The sequence below is a fragment of the Daphnia pulex genome, chromosome 10 (genome assembly GCF_021134715.1).
Source record: "Daphnia pulex isolate KAP4 chromosome 10, ASM2113471v1".
In the NCBI taxonomy this organism is placed as follows: domain Eukaryota; kingdom Metazoa; phylum Arthropoda; class Branchiopoda; order Diplostraca; family Daphniidae; genus Daphnia; species Daphnia pulex.
In genome coordinates, this window is record NC_060026.1 from 2856917 (window position 1) to 2874039 (window position 17123).

General features: G+C 40.3%; 5 protein-coding genes and 1 long non-coding RNA gene across 10 annotated transcripts; 3 read left to right on the plus strand and 3 right to left on the minus strand.

Annotated features, from left to right (window-relative positions):
- Positions 1–3046: 3046 nt before the first annotated feature.
- LOC124205215 lies at positions 3047–3735 on the plus strand. The gene is made up of 4 exons (XR_006879246.1): positions 3047–3195; positions 3275–3381; positions 3460–3563; positions 3631–3735. It is a non-coding gene; the product is annotated as an uncharacterized LOC124205215 (long non-coding RNA).
- A 3365-nt stretch (positions 3736–7100) lies between these two features.
- On the minus strand, positions 7101–12089 carry LOC124205218 (histone H2A). 5 transcript variants are annotated; one of them, XR_006879247.1, is made up of 6 exons: positions 11859–12089; positions 8917–9114; positions 7996–8857; positions 7617–7726; positions 7396–7541; positions 7137–7326 (listed from the first exon to the last, which is right to left on the minus strand). XR_006879247.1 is itself a non-coding variant. In XM_046602588.1 (2 exons), exon 2 carries the CDS (start codon positions 8825–8827, stop codon positions 8447–8449), a length of 381 nt encoding a protein of 126 aa, XP_046458544.1. In that variant the 5' UTR covers positions 8828–8857; positions 8917–9117; the 3' UTR covers positions 8143–8446. The 5 variants fall into 5 exon arrangements, 1 of the variants encoding a protein (XP_046458544.1); XR_006879249.1 differs by lacking the exons at positions 7996–8857; positions 8917–9114; positions 11859–12089 and adding an exon at positions 7809–7989 and having other exon boundaries at positions 7109–7326; positions 7396–7544; XR_006879248.1 differs by lacking the exons at positions 7996–8857; positions 8917–9114; positions 11859–12089 and adding an exon at positions 7809–7989 and having other exon boundaries at positions 7113–7326.
- On the plus strand, positions 9155–9615 carry LOC124205219 (histone H2B.3). The gene has a single exon (XM_046602589.1). It carries the CDS (start codon positions 9221–9223, stop codon positions 9590–9592), a length of 372 nt encoding a protein of 123 aa, XP_046458545.1. The 5' UTR covers positions 9155–9220; the 3' UTR covers positions 9593–9615.
- Positions 10371–11016, minus strand: LOC124205220 (histone H4). Its single transcript, XM_046602590.1, has one exon. It carries the CDS (start codon positions 10757–10759, stop codon positions 10448–10450), a length of 312 nt encoding a protein of 103 aa, XP_046458546.1. The 5' UTR covers positions 10760–11016; the 3' UTR covers positions 10371–10447.
- Positions 11045–11537, plus strand: LOC124205217 (histone H3). Its single transcript, XM_046602586.1, has one exon. It carries the CDS (start codon positions 11062–11064, stop codon positions 11470–11472), a length of 411 nt encoding a protein of 136 aa, XP_046458542.1. The 5' UTR covers positions 11045–11061; the 3' UTR covers positions 11473–11537.
- A 1237-nt stretch (positions 12090–13326) lies between the features above and the next one.
- LOC124205216 (long-chain-fatty-acid--CoA ligase 4-like) lies at positions 13327–16710 on the minus strand. The gene is made up of 13 exons (XM_046602585.1): positions 16567–16710; positions 16346–16481; positions 16037–16255; positions 15656–15976; positions 15386–15572; positions 15179–15316; positions 14829–15105; positions 14573–14763; positions 14261–14499; positions 14002–14191; positions 13764–13933; positions 13647–13678; positions 13327–13583 (listed from the first exon to the last, which is right to left on the minus strand). Exons 1-13 carry the CDS (start codon positions 16572–16574, stop codon positions 13532–13534), a joined length of 2160 nt encoding a protein of 719 aa, XP_046458541.1. The 5' UTR covers positions 16575–16710; the 3' UTR covers positions 13327–13531.
- Between the last annotated feature and the right edge of the window lie 413 nt (positions 16711–17123).

Here is a 17123-nt window from a genome sequence, read left to right on the forward strand (position 1 = left end):
AGGCGTTGCCAAACGCGGAAGAAATTTAACAAAAGTGAGCTAAATTATTACGGTAAATTCTGTCAAACAAACAGTCGCTGTTGGCGATACAAAACATTGTAAAAATAAGGCGAAAGAATTCTGATTGACGCTGGCAATAAATATTTTATTGAATTCTGCCATTCCATGGCGCGTGCGCAACTTGATCGTCTTCGTTTGTTTGATAACTATCGAACAAAAATGCACGAGAAATTTGATTGCAGGATTGTGAGCATTCCTCTTGATTGAATTCGGAAAATGTAAATGGGAAATAATAGATCGTAATAATAATACTGCGCACCTGTCATCAATAACATGTTTACCCAGCATGTAGACTAGAAAGACGACGCAACTGGAGATCGTTGCCGGGTTTGATTGTGTTGCACCAATATCTGGCATTCCATTTGTCAATAGATACGTGGTAATAAACATGTTTTCGGCCCCGCACACGGTGAGTCACGTATAGAAAGGCGATTCATTTAGTTTTTAATGAGTCATGTGACATTTTTCCAAGAAAATTAATTCGCAACCCAATACTATCCCAAAATGATTCACTTGAATTAACGACAAGCTTTTTCGAATACATTAAGAACTTGATTACAGCACGCAGAGCAGTTCGAATGGTTTCCTTGAAAGAGGAGAAATTCAACAAGAACTTTGTTGACATGTTATAAATTCATTTGAATATCTCGAAAGCGATCGATCAGCCAAACAAAATTAAAATCAACTGCACTACACAAGGATAATTCAAAGTCCGTTGCTAGTTAAAAAAGGTTGTGTCCAGCGACCCGTTACAAATCCGTCCATTGACGGTCCAATAGCTAATTTGATGTCTCGACTTGAAAGAAAAGTTGGGATTCCAAAATTAAACGCTGGTGGATAGAATCCAGTATGAACGGGTTCGATTATAGCTTATAGTGTGCCACTGTAAACCAATCTAGTATTGTGTGGGTGTGACTCCTAGATCGTCCGGTTAAGTTCAGTTGTTTATAAAGTCAAAACAGGAAGTTGTGCATTCTGTGATTTTATTATTCGACAGAATCTCGAAGAAATCATCAAGTCTCCAATTTAATACTGTCGCCACTCAACAAGTTTCTCCTTAAAAATATTAAAAAGGGCCATTATTATTTTTCTGTTGCGACTTTTATTACGTATACTTTGACTGGATTGATATATATAGCGGCCGAGGCGGGGGAAGGTCTGGTCGCTTTATGAATCAATAGTTATTCATTATAGTTGCTGCTGCTATAATTCCCGGAAGGACGGAAGATTCTGGGCTCATTAGAGTCTCACAAAAGACCGGCAATAAGGCGAAAACACATCCGTCCTGGGAAGTGCGGATGTCAAATAGACGTGTATAGCCGTTCATCATCCAACTAAGCGTATAGTACTATATACCAAAGTTCCACTCAGCTGCACGAAATCAATATGCCACCACCACCGCACCGCTGCATGGCGCTTTATTTGAATCTTTTGATTATTTTTATTTTTGTATTAACGACGAGTGTCTGGAACATCTGTCACACTCCGTTTGCATCGCGATATGTAAGGTCATCATCATCATCACTTTCCCATCCATCAAATCCGGCCCAATATCATTTGCCGGGGCTTGTCGTCATCCTGTCGTCTAATGGATGGAAAACGGCGGCCGGGATCCATTTTGATTCTGATGGTCCATCCCAATGATTCTCCATCGAATCAGATGACGGCGAATGACAATCAATTACCTCTTCCGGCTGCCAGACTTATTCCTGTATATAGTCCTCTTAGAAAGGCCAGTTCTCATCCGACCGGAAGGTCATTCCGACAATCCGCCGGAAGGAAATGCTCCTTGAGTGCTACTCATCGGTCGAGACATTATTAGTATAGTTGAATTTGGCATTTCGAATAACAACGTGGGACCCCCCACCATTGGATGCGGATTCAAACTGGAGTGGGTCATCAAACGCGCTAACGAGGATCGATCGGATCCAAAGTTTGACTTTGGTTTTATTTTAAAAATTCTGATTTATCGACCGTCGATCCTTGAGAGGCCACAAACCCTTATAGTACTAAGTTCACATCTCGTTGCAAGTCTCTCCTCCATCCATCCGGAAGACGCCTACTTGTCGCTCAGGAGCACTCGGTAAGCCAATGATTATTCGGCAACCTTTACATGATTTTCCTGATGGAACTGTTTCATCGAGTTCAAATCTAAAATGTGGCGACATCAAACGGAATGAAGAGTCGAAATCTGACAAGAGTTGCTTTAGATCATCAGTCTGAGAGCCTTCCGCCGGAATTTTGGGGTTCGGTTCGGAAACGGAATCGACTCCGTATATATAGCTATTAGTTATACACTTTGTCTTAAAGTTTGCACGAATTTTCTATAGACTTTCGTGATAGATGTATAAGCTTCTTATATACATATTCCCGAAGGCTGGTGGCTGGTCTCTTTTTTGCGTCATCAATCCTGCAGGATTTTCCCATGAAATATTCATTTCAGGGGTTGCAATAGATGCGTGTACGCGCGTACGAAAAGTTTTTCTGCGAATTATTCATTATTTGACGCTGTATTAGGCCTGTAGCTTCATGAAATAATACTCCTCCTCGAACGGAGGAGTCCAAACTCAACAATCCTGCGTAAATGCAATTCCCATAATAAGGCCATGTATACAGATAAACCATATGATACGAAGTTCAATTTGGTAATTGAAATCACAGGAATATAAGTATAAATTAGCAACAATTTGTTTTGCTCATTTCGCCTCGTTTCACCATTAAAGAACAAAAACATGGGAGACACTAGCGACATCTGGTAATCAGTTTTGAATCTTAAGTTGTCGCTTTAGGATTCAAAACTTATTACCAGATGTCGCCAGTGTCGCCCTTGTTGTTGTTACATCGTGAAACGAGGTTGGGCGAAATAGTCGGTTGCTAATTTATACTTATTATCCTGTGATTTCAAGTACCGAATTTAACTTCATATCTTATGTAGGTTTATCTTGACCTAATTTTTTTATTTTTATACTGTACCAACTTATTTCTTCAAATATTAGATGCATACTGTCATTCATTCCAACAAGTTGACTTAGCGCTCCTGAGTCAATTTCCATCCAATAGACCCATAATGCTGTCAAAACCTAAAATTCATGTTTGAAACTCACATATTGTGGAATACAAATCTGCCAAGTTAAGGTATTTTCCCATTACTACTAACAGTCCATTACAATTCGGATTTTCATGTAACATAGGTATTCTTGTTCATGAACCATAGGACTTTTCTGAATCTCGCAATTTTGGTGGAGAGTTGACCTGCAGCATCATGTTTGCTGTGATGGCTGTTTCTACTTCTGTTTAGAAGGCATCCCAGCTGAGAGATAGGTAGACTGGTAGAGTTTTATTTTTCACTGGTAAATTTGTAAATAAAGTAGAGAATATCCTTGTCCCATTGCTACTTAGAGTTTCAGTGACATGAAGAGTGTGATGTGAATAATGCTGTGTGTATGCATACATGTTCCAGTTCTGCTTGACGCCTTACTAAATTCATCACCCATATGATAAAGGTGAGCATCAATACCACCTATCACCATGCAACATTGCTACTGTAACGCATTATGACACTTTCTTTAGCATCAGGAAATGTATCTCAACATGAGGAGTAAGACTGTTAGTTGCTGTAATTCCCATTTTTAAGGTTTTTTCATCATGAAAATTGAAGTGTGCTTCTTAGAAAAGGTAAGGATTGATATGCTTTATTCTTTGTTGTATTTTTATTAATGTAAAACATTTTATTTTACAGAGCACACAGTTTCTTTATGGAATCGTGTGGTCCTGGCACGGAGATTCTTGTGCCAATGCTGACCTTTGTCCATGACGGAAGAGGGACTTCCATGTTCCATCAACGTTCTTCTCCATCCTTATCTTCGCGACGCACGCTCATCTAACTTCACTGCTTCTAAACACAATTTGTTTTACTTCACTGGCGAGTTTCTGGACCACTTCAGTGATCGCTTCCGTCCGCTGTTACGCACCTGCAGTCACTCACCACGGGATTATGCCCAGGTACTCAATAATTGACTTATTTTCGTAGGTTATCTACTTATAGTCTAGTTGCGTTAGACTCTGTCTGTGTAATAGTTTTCACAATCAGGCCCTTCTTACGCGCCAACGAAGTTTTACTTGGACGTTTCTTTTTTCTAACGCTAGATGGCTTTTTGATAATTTGCAGCTGTCATAACAGTCATTTTCAGTTACTTTGCACGTCTATTTAAACATTTATTGACAGTTATTTTGTTGAAATATTTAGTAATAACTGACGATTACTATTCCTGCAACAAAGCTCACTTGTAAAATTTTCGATAATTGCTCTTTTTTTTCTACTTCCGGTTTGCTCATTTCAGTCAGTAGTTCAGTAAATATTCATTCGAGGAGCAAAAGAACCACATATTCGTGATCCTCGTCAAATTTGTGGTAAAGTTCATGTTATGTTTTTTACGTACGCGTACTTCCGGTTTCGAAAATTTTCCTGAACTATAGTTCAGGAAAATTCTCGATTTTGGCCAAATTTTGGATTTCGTTTAAATCACATGTAATCGACCACAAATTTCATGGAGATCACGAATATGTGGTTTAATTTGACGACAGCTCAATGGTTGAGGCGCTGTGGTTACTTCCGGTCTACTTCCGGAATTTTTTTAAAAAGACTAGCATGTGAGCTTTGTTCTGTGAATAGTTCTCAATATTGTTAGGTAGATTTTAAGCAATTTAAAGCGCGCCTTTGAAGTTTTGAGCAAAAAAACCAGAACAATGAACCTATATGTATTATGTGACTATTACGTTACTTTAATTGGCATGTCACTTAATAAGAATTGTTTTCTCTTTATTCAGGTAATGAGAGGAAACGTCGAGAAGATGGACACTAAAACGTCGCCGGTATCTCCTAAATGTCAGTGTGGATCATCATTTGTTTTTGGTAATATGTTTGTGTTAGTGTTAGTTAACCCGTTGTCTGCCACGCCTTTGTTTTCCCATAGCTCCTTAGCACGGGCCGCGCTGTTCGGTCTCGTGGTTTACAAGCCGCGGGGTCGGAGAGTCGCCAAGCCCAAAATTTGCCGCAAGGCGCCTGTTTCAGGCAATGCACCATAGTTCCCCCTTTTCAGCACGGACTTGTCAGCAATGGCAAGTCCCACTTGGTCATGGATCCTTCAGACGTGGCGCGTAGATTAGTAGAGAGCAACCTACGGGTTGTATGGCGTGGCAGCCAATGGGTTAACTTAAGTGTATGTATATATGTATGTTTGTATGTGACTGTGAAATGTGGAGGAATTGTGGGAGGAGGTGGGACAATATAACAATTCTTTTTATAAGTATTTTGTTCATTGTTGCTAATTTATACCAAGTTTTGTTTATGAATTGTATCAATATATTTCTCTCAACTTCAAAGTCTTTCATTTTTACAAAGGTCAACCACTTTCCCATTACTTATAAGATTTTATAAAATCTACAGTTACAAGTCTCTTTCGTAACTAATCCTTGAAATATCATCGTCGAACCACAAGAATATGTCCGTATGAATAAGGCAGTAGTCACCTCTAAAACATAAACAAATAATTCACAATCCAGCATACCGGTCTTGAAGAAATCCAACACCAATAGACAACTGACGCAAAGTGGACAAAATACTAGTACTTGGGCGTTTCTGTGTAATATTTAACCGATTTGGTGGTGTAATAAGCTGGAACCTCGGTGTTGTAGCTGGGAACAGAGTAGTGCTTGGGAGGCTCGATCTAAAAGGCAAGGGCAGCATACATGGTGGTGTAGTACTCCGCTGCCTTGGTGGTGTAGTACTCCGCTGCCTTGGTGGTGTAGTACTCCGCTGCCTTGGTGGTGTAACTCGAGGCAGAATTATACTTTGAGGCTTCGGTGTAGTAGTTCGGGACATCATAGGTTGTGGTGTAATACTCAGCGGCCTTGGTAGTGTAGTATCCGGTTGTTGCGCACGTTGTTGTTGTGTAGTAAAACGGCGGCGTTGCGGTTTGGTATCAACCATACCCACGAAACATCGGTACACCAGTGGTCGACCCAACCATCAAGGATACAACAACCAACAGCAGCACGACGCCATAGTTAACTAGACGGTACATAATTTGAACATTAATTTTCAATAATAACCGACAAATTAACAAACAGATAAAATAATAAAGTGAAAACTGATACAAAACTCTATGTAAAAACAAAATAAAATTTACCATTTGGTTGCGAACCGGTATTACGTTGGAGAATGCAGTTGGTGACAAATAGTGTACAGCAGACAGTTGATGCGGTTCCGTGTCAGAGATGCTCACTCAACTGATTTTTTTGGCCTTTTCTCTCTCGTTTTATACTACTTTTTCTCACCCTGACCCCTCTTTTAAGCCTTGCGGCTATTTTACCTGCTTGAAAATGAAGCAAACACTTCCCGTTCTCACCCAACCTCTTCACCACCGCATTGACAGTTTTACGTAATGATCTCCGTGACCTTCGAAGTGAACGACATTCAAACTGGCCTTTCCTTCTGCAGGTTGACGTTGCTGGGGATGGGTCTGCAACAAACAATATCAAAATTAATACCAAATGGATTTTGCTTAAAAAAATGGAATCACGATGTAGTACTAGGGCTCTTTGGTGATGCAGCTCGGGCAGCATAAATTGTAGTCTTGGTGGTGTAGTATTTAAGGACAACAACCAACAGCAGCAGTGCAGCACAACGCCATAATTGACTAGACAATAAATAATTTGAACATTAATATGCAATAATAACTGACAAAAAACAATAGAAATTAATATAATACATAAACACAAGTAACAGAATATTTACTCATGATTGCGATTTAGTGACAAATAGTGCACAGCAGCAGTTGTTGCCGTGTCGGAGATGCTCACTCAACTGATTTCTTAGATCTTTTCTCTCTCCTTTTATACGACTTTTTCTCACCCTGACCCCTCTCTTAAGCCTTACGGCTATTGTACCTACTTGATAATGATGTAACACGTGTCGTCCTCACCCAACCTCTCCTCCGTGACCTTCGAGCGTGAAGGAAATGAAAACTAGCCTTTCCTTCTTTAGGTTGACGTTGCTGGGGATGGGTCTACAAAAACCAATATCAAAATAAATACCAAATGGCTGAGCCTTGCGGCTATTGTACCTGCTTGATAATGATGCAACACTTCCAATTAATTCTCACCCAAACTCTACAACACCGCATTGACAGTAATACTCGTTATGTTTCCCGCGACCTTCAAGCGTGAAGGACATGCAAACTTGCCGGCCCGTCTGTAGGTTGAACTCTACAATGGTAATTGAAAAATAATTAATAAACACTGCATCAGTTGGAACATGTTGAAAATATACAGTACCTCTGCATACAAAGGATCAACACACATATGTCGAAAGAATCCTCTTGGTGAGGTGTAGGCTAGGATTGGTCTTTAGACATGGGAACTAACCTCAAAACAATCCATCCAGCAACGACTGGAAAACCATGTTTTGTCAGAAAGGTTTTCTACTTAATTATGCATTAGTACCATCTTAAATATCACACACAGTAATAAAAATAAATGTTAATCAAAATAACTACCTTGCAAATAGAATTTCCTTAGTTTTGTAAGACACGGCTTGAAATGGACAATTTCATCTCTATTGTCACAAGCACCCATGACACACGAAACCTTAAGTTGAAGATATTACCTGAAGATATTGAGTCAAGAATGAAATGAGAATATAAATAGTGTGTAATCTATTAAACCATTTAAAGTTTAACTAACCCAACCTTAAGAATAAAGACCAAAAAATATTGACCAAAAATACATATGAAGTAAACTCTTCTTTACACTTTACAGCCATCCAAGTTCTTTTTCAAGTTGGTCGCAAAGTGTTATGGTAAAAATGAAATACCAGACAGACAGATACTCTAATAGTGCTATCATAGAACAATCCAAGAAAAATATAACAATTACCAAATCACTGAGATAAGAATTCCATTCCATCAGCACCAGCAATCCAGGCGGCGACCATTTTGAATATTTTGGACTGAAATTGAGGGGGAGTGGGCAAGGTTGCATGAATTTGAACAAGGTGGATCAGAAAAAAAGAGAAGAGTTAACTAAAAAGAACAGAAAAGAAACAAATGAATTTATACGAAAATAACATGTAAAATACATCCATTTCATCGAAATATCATGAGAAATGTTTTTCTCTCACAGTTGGACAAACGAAATACCAGCAGACGAATTAAGTTGAATTAAAACAATTCAAGAGTGCCACCTTGCGATAAATCAGAAAATTTGCGCAAGTAATCATTGCCAAAACCAGATTGAAATGTACGAAATGTAGCACTAAGCAAATTCTTTTTTTCAACAATAAATTGGTGGCCCTGAAAAGGGCCGTTTATTTAAGGACGGGATAAGTTTAAGCCTTGGCGGGTTTGTCGGTCTTCTTGGGCAAGAGAACAGCCTGGATGTTGGGCAAGACACCACCCTGAGCGATGGTGACACCGGAGAGAAGTTTGTTTAACTCTTCGTCGTTGCGGATGGCCAATTGCAAGTGACGAGGGATGATGCGGGTCTTCTTGTTGTCACGGGCGGCGTTACCGGCCAACTCGAGGACCTCAGCGGCCAAGTACTCCATGACGGCAGCCAAGTAGACGGGAGCACCGGCACCGACGCGCTCAGCGTACGATCCCTTGCGGAGCATTCGGTGGATACGACCGACGGGGAATTGAAGTCCGGCCCTGCTGGAACGGGTCTTTGACTTTCCCTTGACTTTGCCTCCTTTGCCACGGCCAGACATGTTAAGGTGTAGAGTTAGTGAACGCGGTTCCTAAAATCAAGGAACGAAATGGTAAAGTTTGAAAAAGATGTTGAGGGTTATATACTCACCAGGATCGGAGTGAGATCATTTTAAACCAATCGGAAGGGCAGCTGTAAAACATATTCCCGCCATTATTTCCTGTAACACAAGGAAGATTGTGTTTACTACCAGAAGCTCCTCCTCCTTCTGCGCTGGAACACGGAACAATTGGAACATCTGTCAAACTGGGGCTACCCGATTGGTCCTCGGGTCGAAAGAATTGGCTTCTGTCAGGTAAAGAGGGTGAACAAGATTTGAAATAAATACCTTCGACAGTCTAACAACCGTCACTGGTATTTGCCTAGTAATCTCAGATTTACCCCAAGTCTCAGAATGCCCCCCAAGGTTAGCGGAAAAGCTGCGAAGAAGGCCGGCAAGGCCCAGAAGAACATCGCCAAAGGAGACAAGAAGAAGAAGCGCAAGAGGAAGGAGAGCTACGCCATTTACATCTACAAAGTCTTGAAGCAGGTCCACCCCGACACTGGCATCTCCTCCAAAGCCATGACCATCATGAACAGCTTCGTCAACGACATTTTCGAGCGCATCGCTGGAGAGTCGTCCCGTCTTGCTCACTACAACAAGCGGTCGACCATCACCAGCCGGGAAATCCAGACGGCCGTCCGTCTGCTCTTGCCCGGTGAGTTGGCCAAGCACGCCGTGTCTGAAGGCACCAAGGCAGTGACCAAGTACACCAGCACCAAGTAGATTGTTCCTCTTGGTCTCTCTACCTACAAACCAAACGGCCCTTTTCAGGGCCACCAAACGTTTAAAGAAATGAAAACAATTAACTGCTTTTGGCATTTATTGTCTAATCGAGTTCTAAACTCAACCCAATTTGTATGACGAAACGTTATGAAATGCTTAGTATCTAGAGCTTTTCGTATACCTTTCACCAGTGTAATATTCTACACAGTGTCTACACGCTCTTGCGTTGAATAGAGAGAAAAATGGATCACGAAATTGGTCTACCCGTAGCGATAGCCTAGCGTAACTTTTACATACTAAGCAAATCGAAATTTATTGTTAAATACGGATTCAGTTTTTAATTCATTTAAAAGTAGATGTTGAAAGAAAGATTTGAAAATCAACATTTCTAAATAGTTTTGATCTATGCCACAGCGTTTTCATTTCATTCAAATGGTGTTTCAGATGAAGATCGACCGATTGAGACGAAACAATTTTTCAGTAGCTAAGAACAACTCCAGAAATTGACGAAAATATAAGTAGGAAACATTTAAAAATTGCACTCCGTAAAATCTGAGAAAACATCTGGATATTTTCCGATTCATGTTATTTGGCTGAAAACAGTGAAATATCTATCATACGAACATACAGTAATATCTAGAAAAATATTTTTTATGATGCACGAACACATATTTAAAAGATAGTACGTACTTCTCCAAAGCCTGTATAAAATCGGATTATTTTTGTTATTCTTGTTAATAAAAGTCGACAAGAATATGGTTAAAGTGGTTGAGAAATCTTTTTCTTTAAGTAAATGGTGGCCCTGAAAAGGGCCGATTGGATTGAAAGACCAGAGTTTGACTACTAAAATCAGATTTAACCGCCGAAACCGTACAGAGTGCGGCCCTGGCGTTTCAGTGCGTAGACGACGTCCATGGCCGTCACCGTCTTCCTCTTGGCGTGTTCAGTGTAGGTGACGGCGTCACGAATCACGTTTTCGAGGAACACCTTCAACACACCGCGGGTCTCCTCGTAGATGAGACCGGAGATTCGCTTGACACCACCACGACGGGCAAGACGACGGATGGCCGGCTTGGTGATTCCCTGGATGTTGTCACGCAAAACTTTGCGATGACGTTTGGCGCCTCCCTTGCCGAGTCCTTTTCCTCCTTTGCCGCGACCAGTCATTTTCGAATGAGTTTCAGAGAGAGTACAAGAACAAACTGAATGTCGAATGCTTCCACCAGGGCCCCTTTATATACCAATCGATCCGGTGGGAAATCCATCCGCATTGGTTGAGCTCAACAGCCACCCCAATTCAGGTCAACAAAGCCTAAGCTTTGTATTCCTCAACTTCCCTCCCATTTTCCCAACAACCAATTGCTGAAAAGAGATCCCATACATTCCTCAACGTCTCCCTTCACCCCTATATAAACCCAACATCCCTCTACTATTTCCTTATCTCAAGTCTCAACTTTCAGTCATTCGACATGGCCCGTACCAAGCAGACCGCTCGTAAGTCCACCGGTGGCAAGGCGCCCCGCAAACAGTTGGCCACCAAAGCCGCTCGCAAAAGTGCCCCGGCCACTGGAGGAGTCAAGAAACCCCATCGTTACCGTCCCGGCACCGTCGCCCTTCGTGAGATCCGTCGCTACCAAAAGTCGACCGAGCTTTTGATCCGCAAGTTGCCATTCCAGCGCTTGGTCAGAGAAATCGCCCAGGATTTCAAGACCGACTTGCGTTTCCAGAGCTCGGCCGTCATGGCTCTGCAGGAGGCCAGCGAGGCTTACTTGGTGGGTCTTTTCGAAGACACCAACTTGTGCGCCATCCACGCCAAGCGAGTCACCATCATGCCAAAAGACATCCAGCTCGCTCGCCGTATTCGTGGTGAACGTGCCTAAGCGACTTTTAAAATCCCTTTTGACTTACCAATCGGCCCTTTTCAGGGCCACCATTTACTAAAGAAGAAGATTACCAATCAACCATTGTTTTCATTACTATATTCTTGTAAATCTTTCTTACCGTCACAGATTGATGTGAATGGCCTAAAAAAAAGAATACTCTACTCATCACTAACCACGGTTTCTTTCTAAATGCCAGAATTTCACAAGCATAACCTTTTCGATGGTTTCAATGTGCAATGGAAAACTGCTAAATTTTGGTAAACAAGGAAAGATATTGAATCATGCCCTATTTTAGAACTGCACCCAAATAAGTAAAGCCCAAACCATGTAAACAGTATAGACTACAAATTAGTATCATGGGAAACTGAAAACTTTGAACCAACCTGGTTTGCAAACAAAATCAGGCAGTCGGTTTATCCTTGCGGTCCTCAGCACTTATTTTTCAATCCCAACACTTTTATTCAAATTCACAAGCACATTTCAAATCCCTAACTATTTGTTTCCATATTCCTAGAAACAGATAAGAATAACAATTTTTAAAAACAGAAACCATGCAAGAACACAGACGACAGGACCAAGTAAACAAAACCAGCCATCTGGTGGCCAACATTTCAAGCTCATCCAACGTTTTTTATGGCGCGACCCTTGAAAAACCTATTTGTAGAATCGGATTGCTCTCTCCGCTTTTACGAGTGAAGCAAACGAAAACAAATAGGTGTTAAGAGAGATTTGAAGGATTGAGAGACTTATTCAGTTAATATAGATAAGATAGATGATAGATATAGTCGTTTATGATTTATCTAAATCAATATCTAACAATAATTCAGTTAACTATAATTCTAATAATTCAGGAAACACATTTGCATTCCATCTGCGTAAATTCTGCAACATAAAATGTAAGTTTTTTAACCGGCATTCAAGTTGGTTGTACAGTTAAAGATAAAATTGTTTGAAACATTATTCTTATTATTATTCCAAATGAGTGGCATGATGATGTTTAAATTAAATAGCTGAAGAGTGAAGACAAGGTTTACTAAAGAAATTCTCAGAAAATTAAGTTTCAGGTAATAATAATTTATTATCACAAAAACTAAAAATAATAACACTTACTGAACTAAAACAATAAACAATGATGTCAACTCAAAGGGAAGAAAAAGCCCCGTCGGCTCGTTATTTCGTTAAATGTTTTTTGTTATTTTAGGAGGGAACTTGCTCACCTTGGTGGGTTTTCCCGGATGTCTTAGTCGTGGATTTTACAAAGAAAAGACACGTTGCTGGTTTGTCTATTAAGTCAAATTTGGACATCGCTTCAAGGATTTGGATGGACACGTGTCTTACGAAGGGGCGGGGCTAGTTGGGAAATCCCATCCCTTGGGAGTACTCTTTCGTGTACTTCATGGCATTATCACGGTTTTAGATTCAAAAATCAAAACAACTGAACTCGCTACATCTGGCGTGCGACTGCAAAGTGAGAAAAGAATAACAAATGTTTTTTACTTGTCGGTGGAAGTTTTAAATGCACACCATTTACTTTTGTGGTTCGTTAGGTGTTTGTAATTTAATTTTTTGTTGTAGATAAAGGCATAAAACTGTTGATCTTTAGAATATCGGTTACCTTTGCAGAAGAAGATTTAGATTGTTTCTTCTCAAAAATACACTTCTTAACTTAGAATCCTTCAACACAAACCATATGTTTGGCATTTTCTTTCCTTGAAAGTGAATCTTCTTTGACAAAGCTCTGCAGCTCACATTTGTGGGCATAAAGAACTGCTGTTCCCCAAGAAACATTAATTTTCAATAGGAAACAGCCAACAATTTTGGCACCAACCTATTCTACAAAACATTTTTACATACCGGGTTTCGAAACATTTATTCCTTGTCCTGAATATTAAATAATAAATATCAATTTTTTTAAAGCAGCAAAAAAAATAAATAAATAAATAAAAAATGGAGCAATTAAATGGGAATTAACTTAGTGCATTAAGTACTGCAATTAATTTTGAGAGCAAAATCTGCATTAGGAATGATGGCAATTCTTAAGGAGTGTGACTGGTATCTAGGAATACATTCGATTGATCAGGAACTGATAGTGGTCTTGAATATTTTTCCTATAAGTAATAATTAATTACATTATTACATCATATTGTTGTTTTATATTATTACAATCTTACCGCTTCAGTTTGAAAGCAGCTGTCACAAGACCCTAAGAATATAAATCAGACTTTAGTCCAACTAAGCCTTTTTATTTAATGCATTTATAAAATAAAATAAAAATAGAAAATACATACCGAATCTGGTGTCCAAATATCAGAAAGAAGCGTGAGAGCTTGTGGGACTTCAAACTTTTGAAGTTGACATTTTACTGCGTGTTTCTGGAGTTCTTTGAGTACCAGCTGTTCCATTTGCTGTCTTCGTGGATGATTGCAAACATCTTCAATGGTGGCCAGTTCAATTCCACCTAAAAACGGTTAACAATAATTATCTAGTCCGAACATCTGAAAGAAACAATAGGCTCGTGAATCTTACTTTTTTCGGCCAGATTCTTCAACTGATCGAAATTGGGTACCAACAATGCTACAGGGAACATTTTAGTCGGGTCTGCGTAAATGCAAATATTATCCACCAACGAGTTAATCTTCAATTCCGATTCGACTTTGCCCAGCGAAACGTATTCACCGTGCTGCAGTTTGACTAGATCTTTTTGGCGGTCGATTACCTTCATTCAAAAATACAAATGTCAAATAAATTGTAGTAAAAAAATGTCTAACAAAGGGAACCAATTTACTTTCAAAAATCCTTCTTGAGTAAATTCGCCAATGTCACCGGTACGGAACCAACGTCTTCCGTTTTCTTCGTAAAATGCTTTGCTCGTCTTTTCGGGCTGTTTAAAATAGCCGACAGCAACATTCGATCCTCCGATGTGAATTTCTCCACGCGGGTTGGGCCAATCGTTGATGCGGTAATCTCCTTCTATCCAAGAAACTAACTTGATATCACAACAAGTGAGAGGCCCTCCAGTCGTACCTGCGATCGAAAGACGTGAATTAAAAAAAAATTATTTTCATAGAAATGTACCGGGTATTAAATCAATAAATACCCCACGAGTTGTCATCAAAATCCATCAGGGTCGTTGCGGCGCAGGTTTCCGTCAATCCGTACCCTTGCAAGACGGGACAACATAGCGTCGTTTTCATGAATTTGTGCGTTTCGGGTGCCAGAGGAGCTCCGCCGGACAAGACGAACCTGATGCGACCCCCAAGGAATGCTCGAATCGGCTTGAAGAGGGTCCTAAAATCAAACGATCGATTGAAATTATTGATCCCACACGATAAAAAAAAATCCAATCAACTCACGAATTAAGAATGGGAGTGTCGTATCCGTGATCAATCCATTCATTCTTGTACTCCATTGCCAAATTGAAGATTGCCTTTTTGTAGGCAGGGCCACCTTCGATTTTCTCTTTGATTTTCTTCTGGATGCGATCGAGAACGAGCGGGACGCAAGCGATGATCGTGGGTCGAAGAACAGATGCGTCACCTTGACAGCCGCGTTGAATTTTACTAGACTCGTCCGTCATTGTCAGCGGAGTCGAATATCCGATTGGAATTCCAAACAGCATCCATAAACTTTCTGTAAACAAAGCAATATTAAATCACATTATTTTCTATAAAAGGAATGGCCAGAAAATGTGATTTGAACGTACCTGAAATAAATTCTAGGACGTGAGCTAACGGGAGGAATGCCATGTATACGTCGTTTTTGTACAAAGGCCCGACATCAGTGTAACTCAGCATAGCGTTGACGATATTCTGATGGCTCATGATGACTCCCTTTGGCGCTCCTAAACACACAAATTCCAGGGTGTTATAAGGGAATGCAAAATCAGAAAAATCAATCGAACATTTGGTACCAGTTGAACCGCTCGTGTACATGATGATCGCCGTGTCACCGGGTTTGGGTGAGTGCAAAACGCCAGAGAACTTTCCAGATTTGCTTGCTTCACTGCCGCGTCGAATCACTTCCTGGTAAGAACGGACTCTAACTGCATCGCCATAACCTTCTAATTCTAAAGGTTTGAGTGGGTCTTCCATCACAATCTGCATTAGATTTTCAAATAGTTGTAGACGTTAGCAAAATCTGTTGGAAGAAAGAAAAAAATGACGACGATCAACAAGTATACCAGTAAGTTGACGTTTTTGGTGCTTGGAAGGATGTTTTTGAATTTCTCCAAAAGTTGCTGGGAAGTGACAACACAGGAAACATCTGTTTCATTGATTCCATGAATGAGTGCATCATCCCCAAGAGAAGCATAGAGGGTGACAATCGGCATGTTTTGCTTCATGCATCCATTGGCAGATATGAGCCATTCAGCTCTGGTCTCAGCAAATATGACAACATTTTCAAATGGTTTCAAACCCAGCTCCCTCAACCCACGTCCAAAGTTTTCTGCTTCATCATTCATCTGGGTGTAGGTCCTCCATTGAAAACCACCCAAAAGGAACTGATGAGAACAAACTGTTGTTAGAATCATTTGCTGAATAGATTAGAGAGAGAATGTTACTTTTTTGAATATTTTTCCATCAGGTTGCATTTCGTCTTCCTCAGAAATGATGACTCTGGTTCCAAGGGCAGGTTTGTTCTTGTGTTGACTGACAGCAGAGCAAAACACTTTCTCCATAGTATCCAGTTTGTCCTGGATAAACTTGGCGTGGACATCACTAATTTTAGTGACACTTCTGTAGACCACAAAGTCTTCTTCTCCATGGTTCAATGGTCTAGCCTGTAAAAATCAATAAATGGAGCCCAAAAAAATCAATAATTTGACAGCTCGTAAAGTCTTGTGATAAAACGTAACCAAACTTTGACCCACCCTAAGTGTGCTGTAATTTGCTTTGACTCTCCATGGTTTCTGGATGACATAGTACAATGGCAACGTAATGAAAGTGTATGTGCTAACGAGACAACGAATCAGCAGCACTAGTGCTTCTGAAGCACTGGAAAGTACACTGCACATGGGATCAAAAACATTCACAAATGAATTAATAAATAAACAGTACAAAAGTGACATGTTAACAACAGCAAAGTTCATACCTCCTCATGACTAGATTCTTTGTTCAGGAAGATCTGAAACAGACCAAGCTGGATGACAGCTATCCGTCCCAACCGAAAAACCGAACCCTTCTGATTCTTCGACCAACCCCGGCGCCCAGTATTGCCATATATCCGGTTTGTTCCATCCCCAATATGCTAATTACTGATTTCTTCACCGATGAAAATAGAAAAAAAAGAAAACCGGTTTGTGTGGAAACATGTGGGCGTTGTTCGTGAAGAACCTCTGTACCGTTTATACTTTTTTATTTTTTTCCAAAAATAACTTAAAAAAAAAACCACAGCGATTTACGCCATACTTGAGGCTCGCCGCAGGCGATTCCTTTCGTAATAAATAAATAAAAAGACGCCGATCACATGAACGATGAGACCACGGGATGCTCGAATTCCCCGGTGCGTTCAAGCGAACCAGATTTTTCCACTCAGAGTTATATGGACGAATCGTGCAATATGGCCCGAGGGGAATGAGTTGACCAGATCAGATGACCGTGAAAAAAGCATGATGATGACCGCGTGACGAAGTACACAAAATAATTACA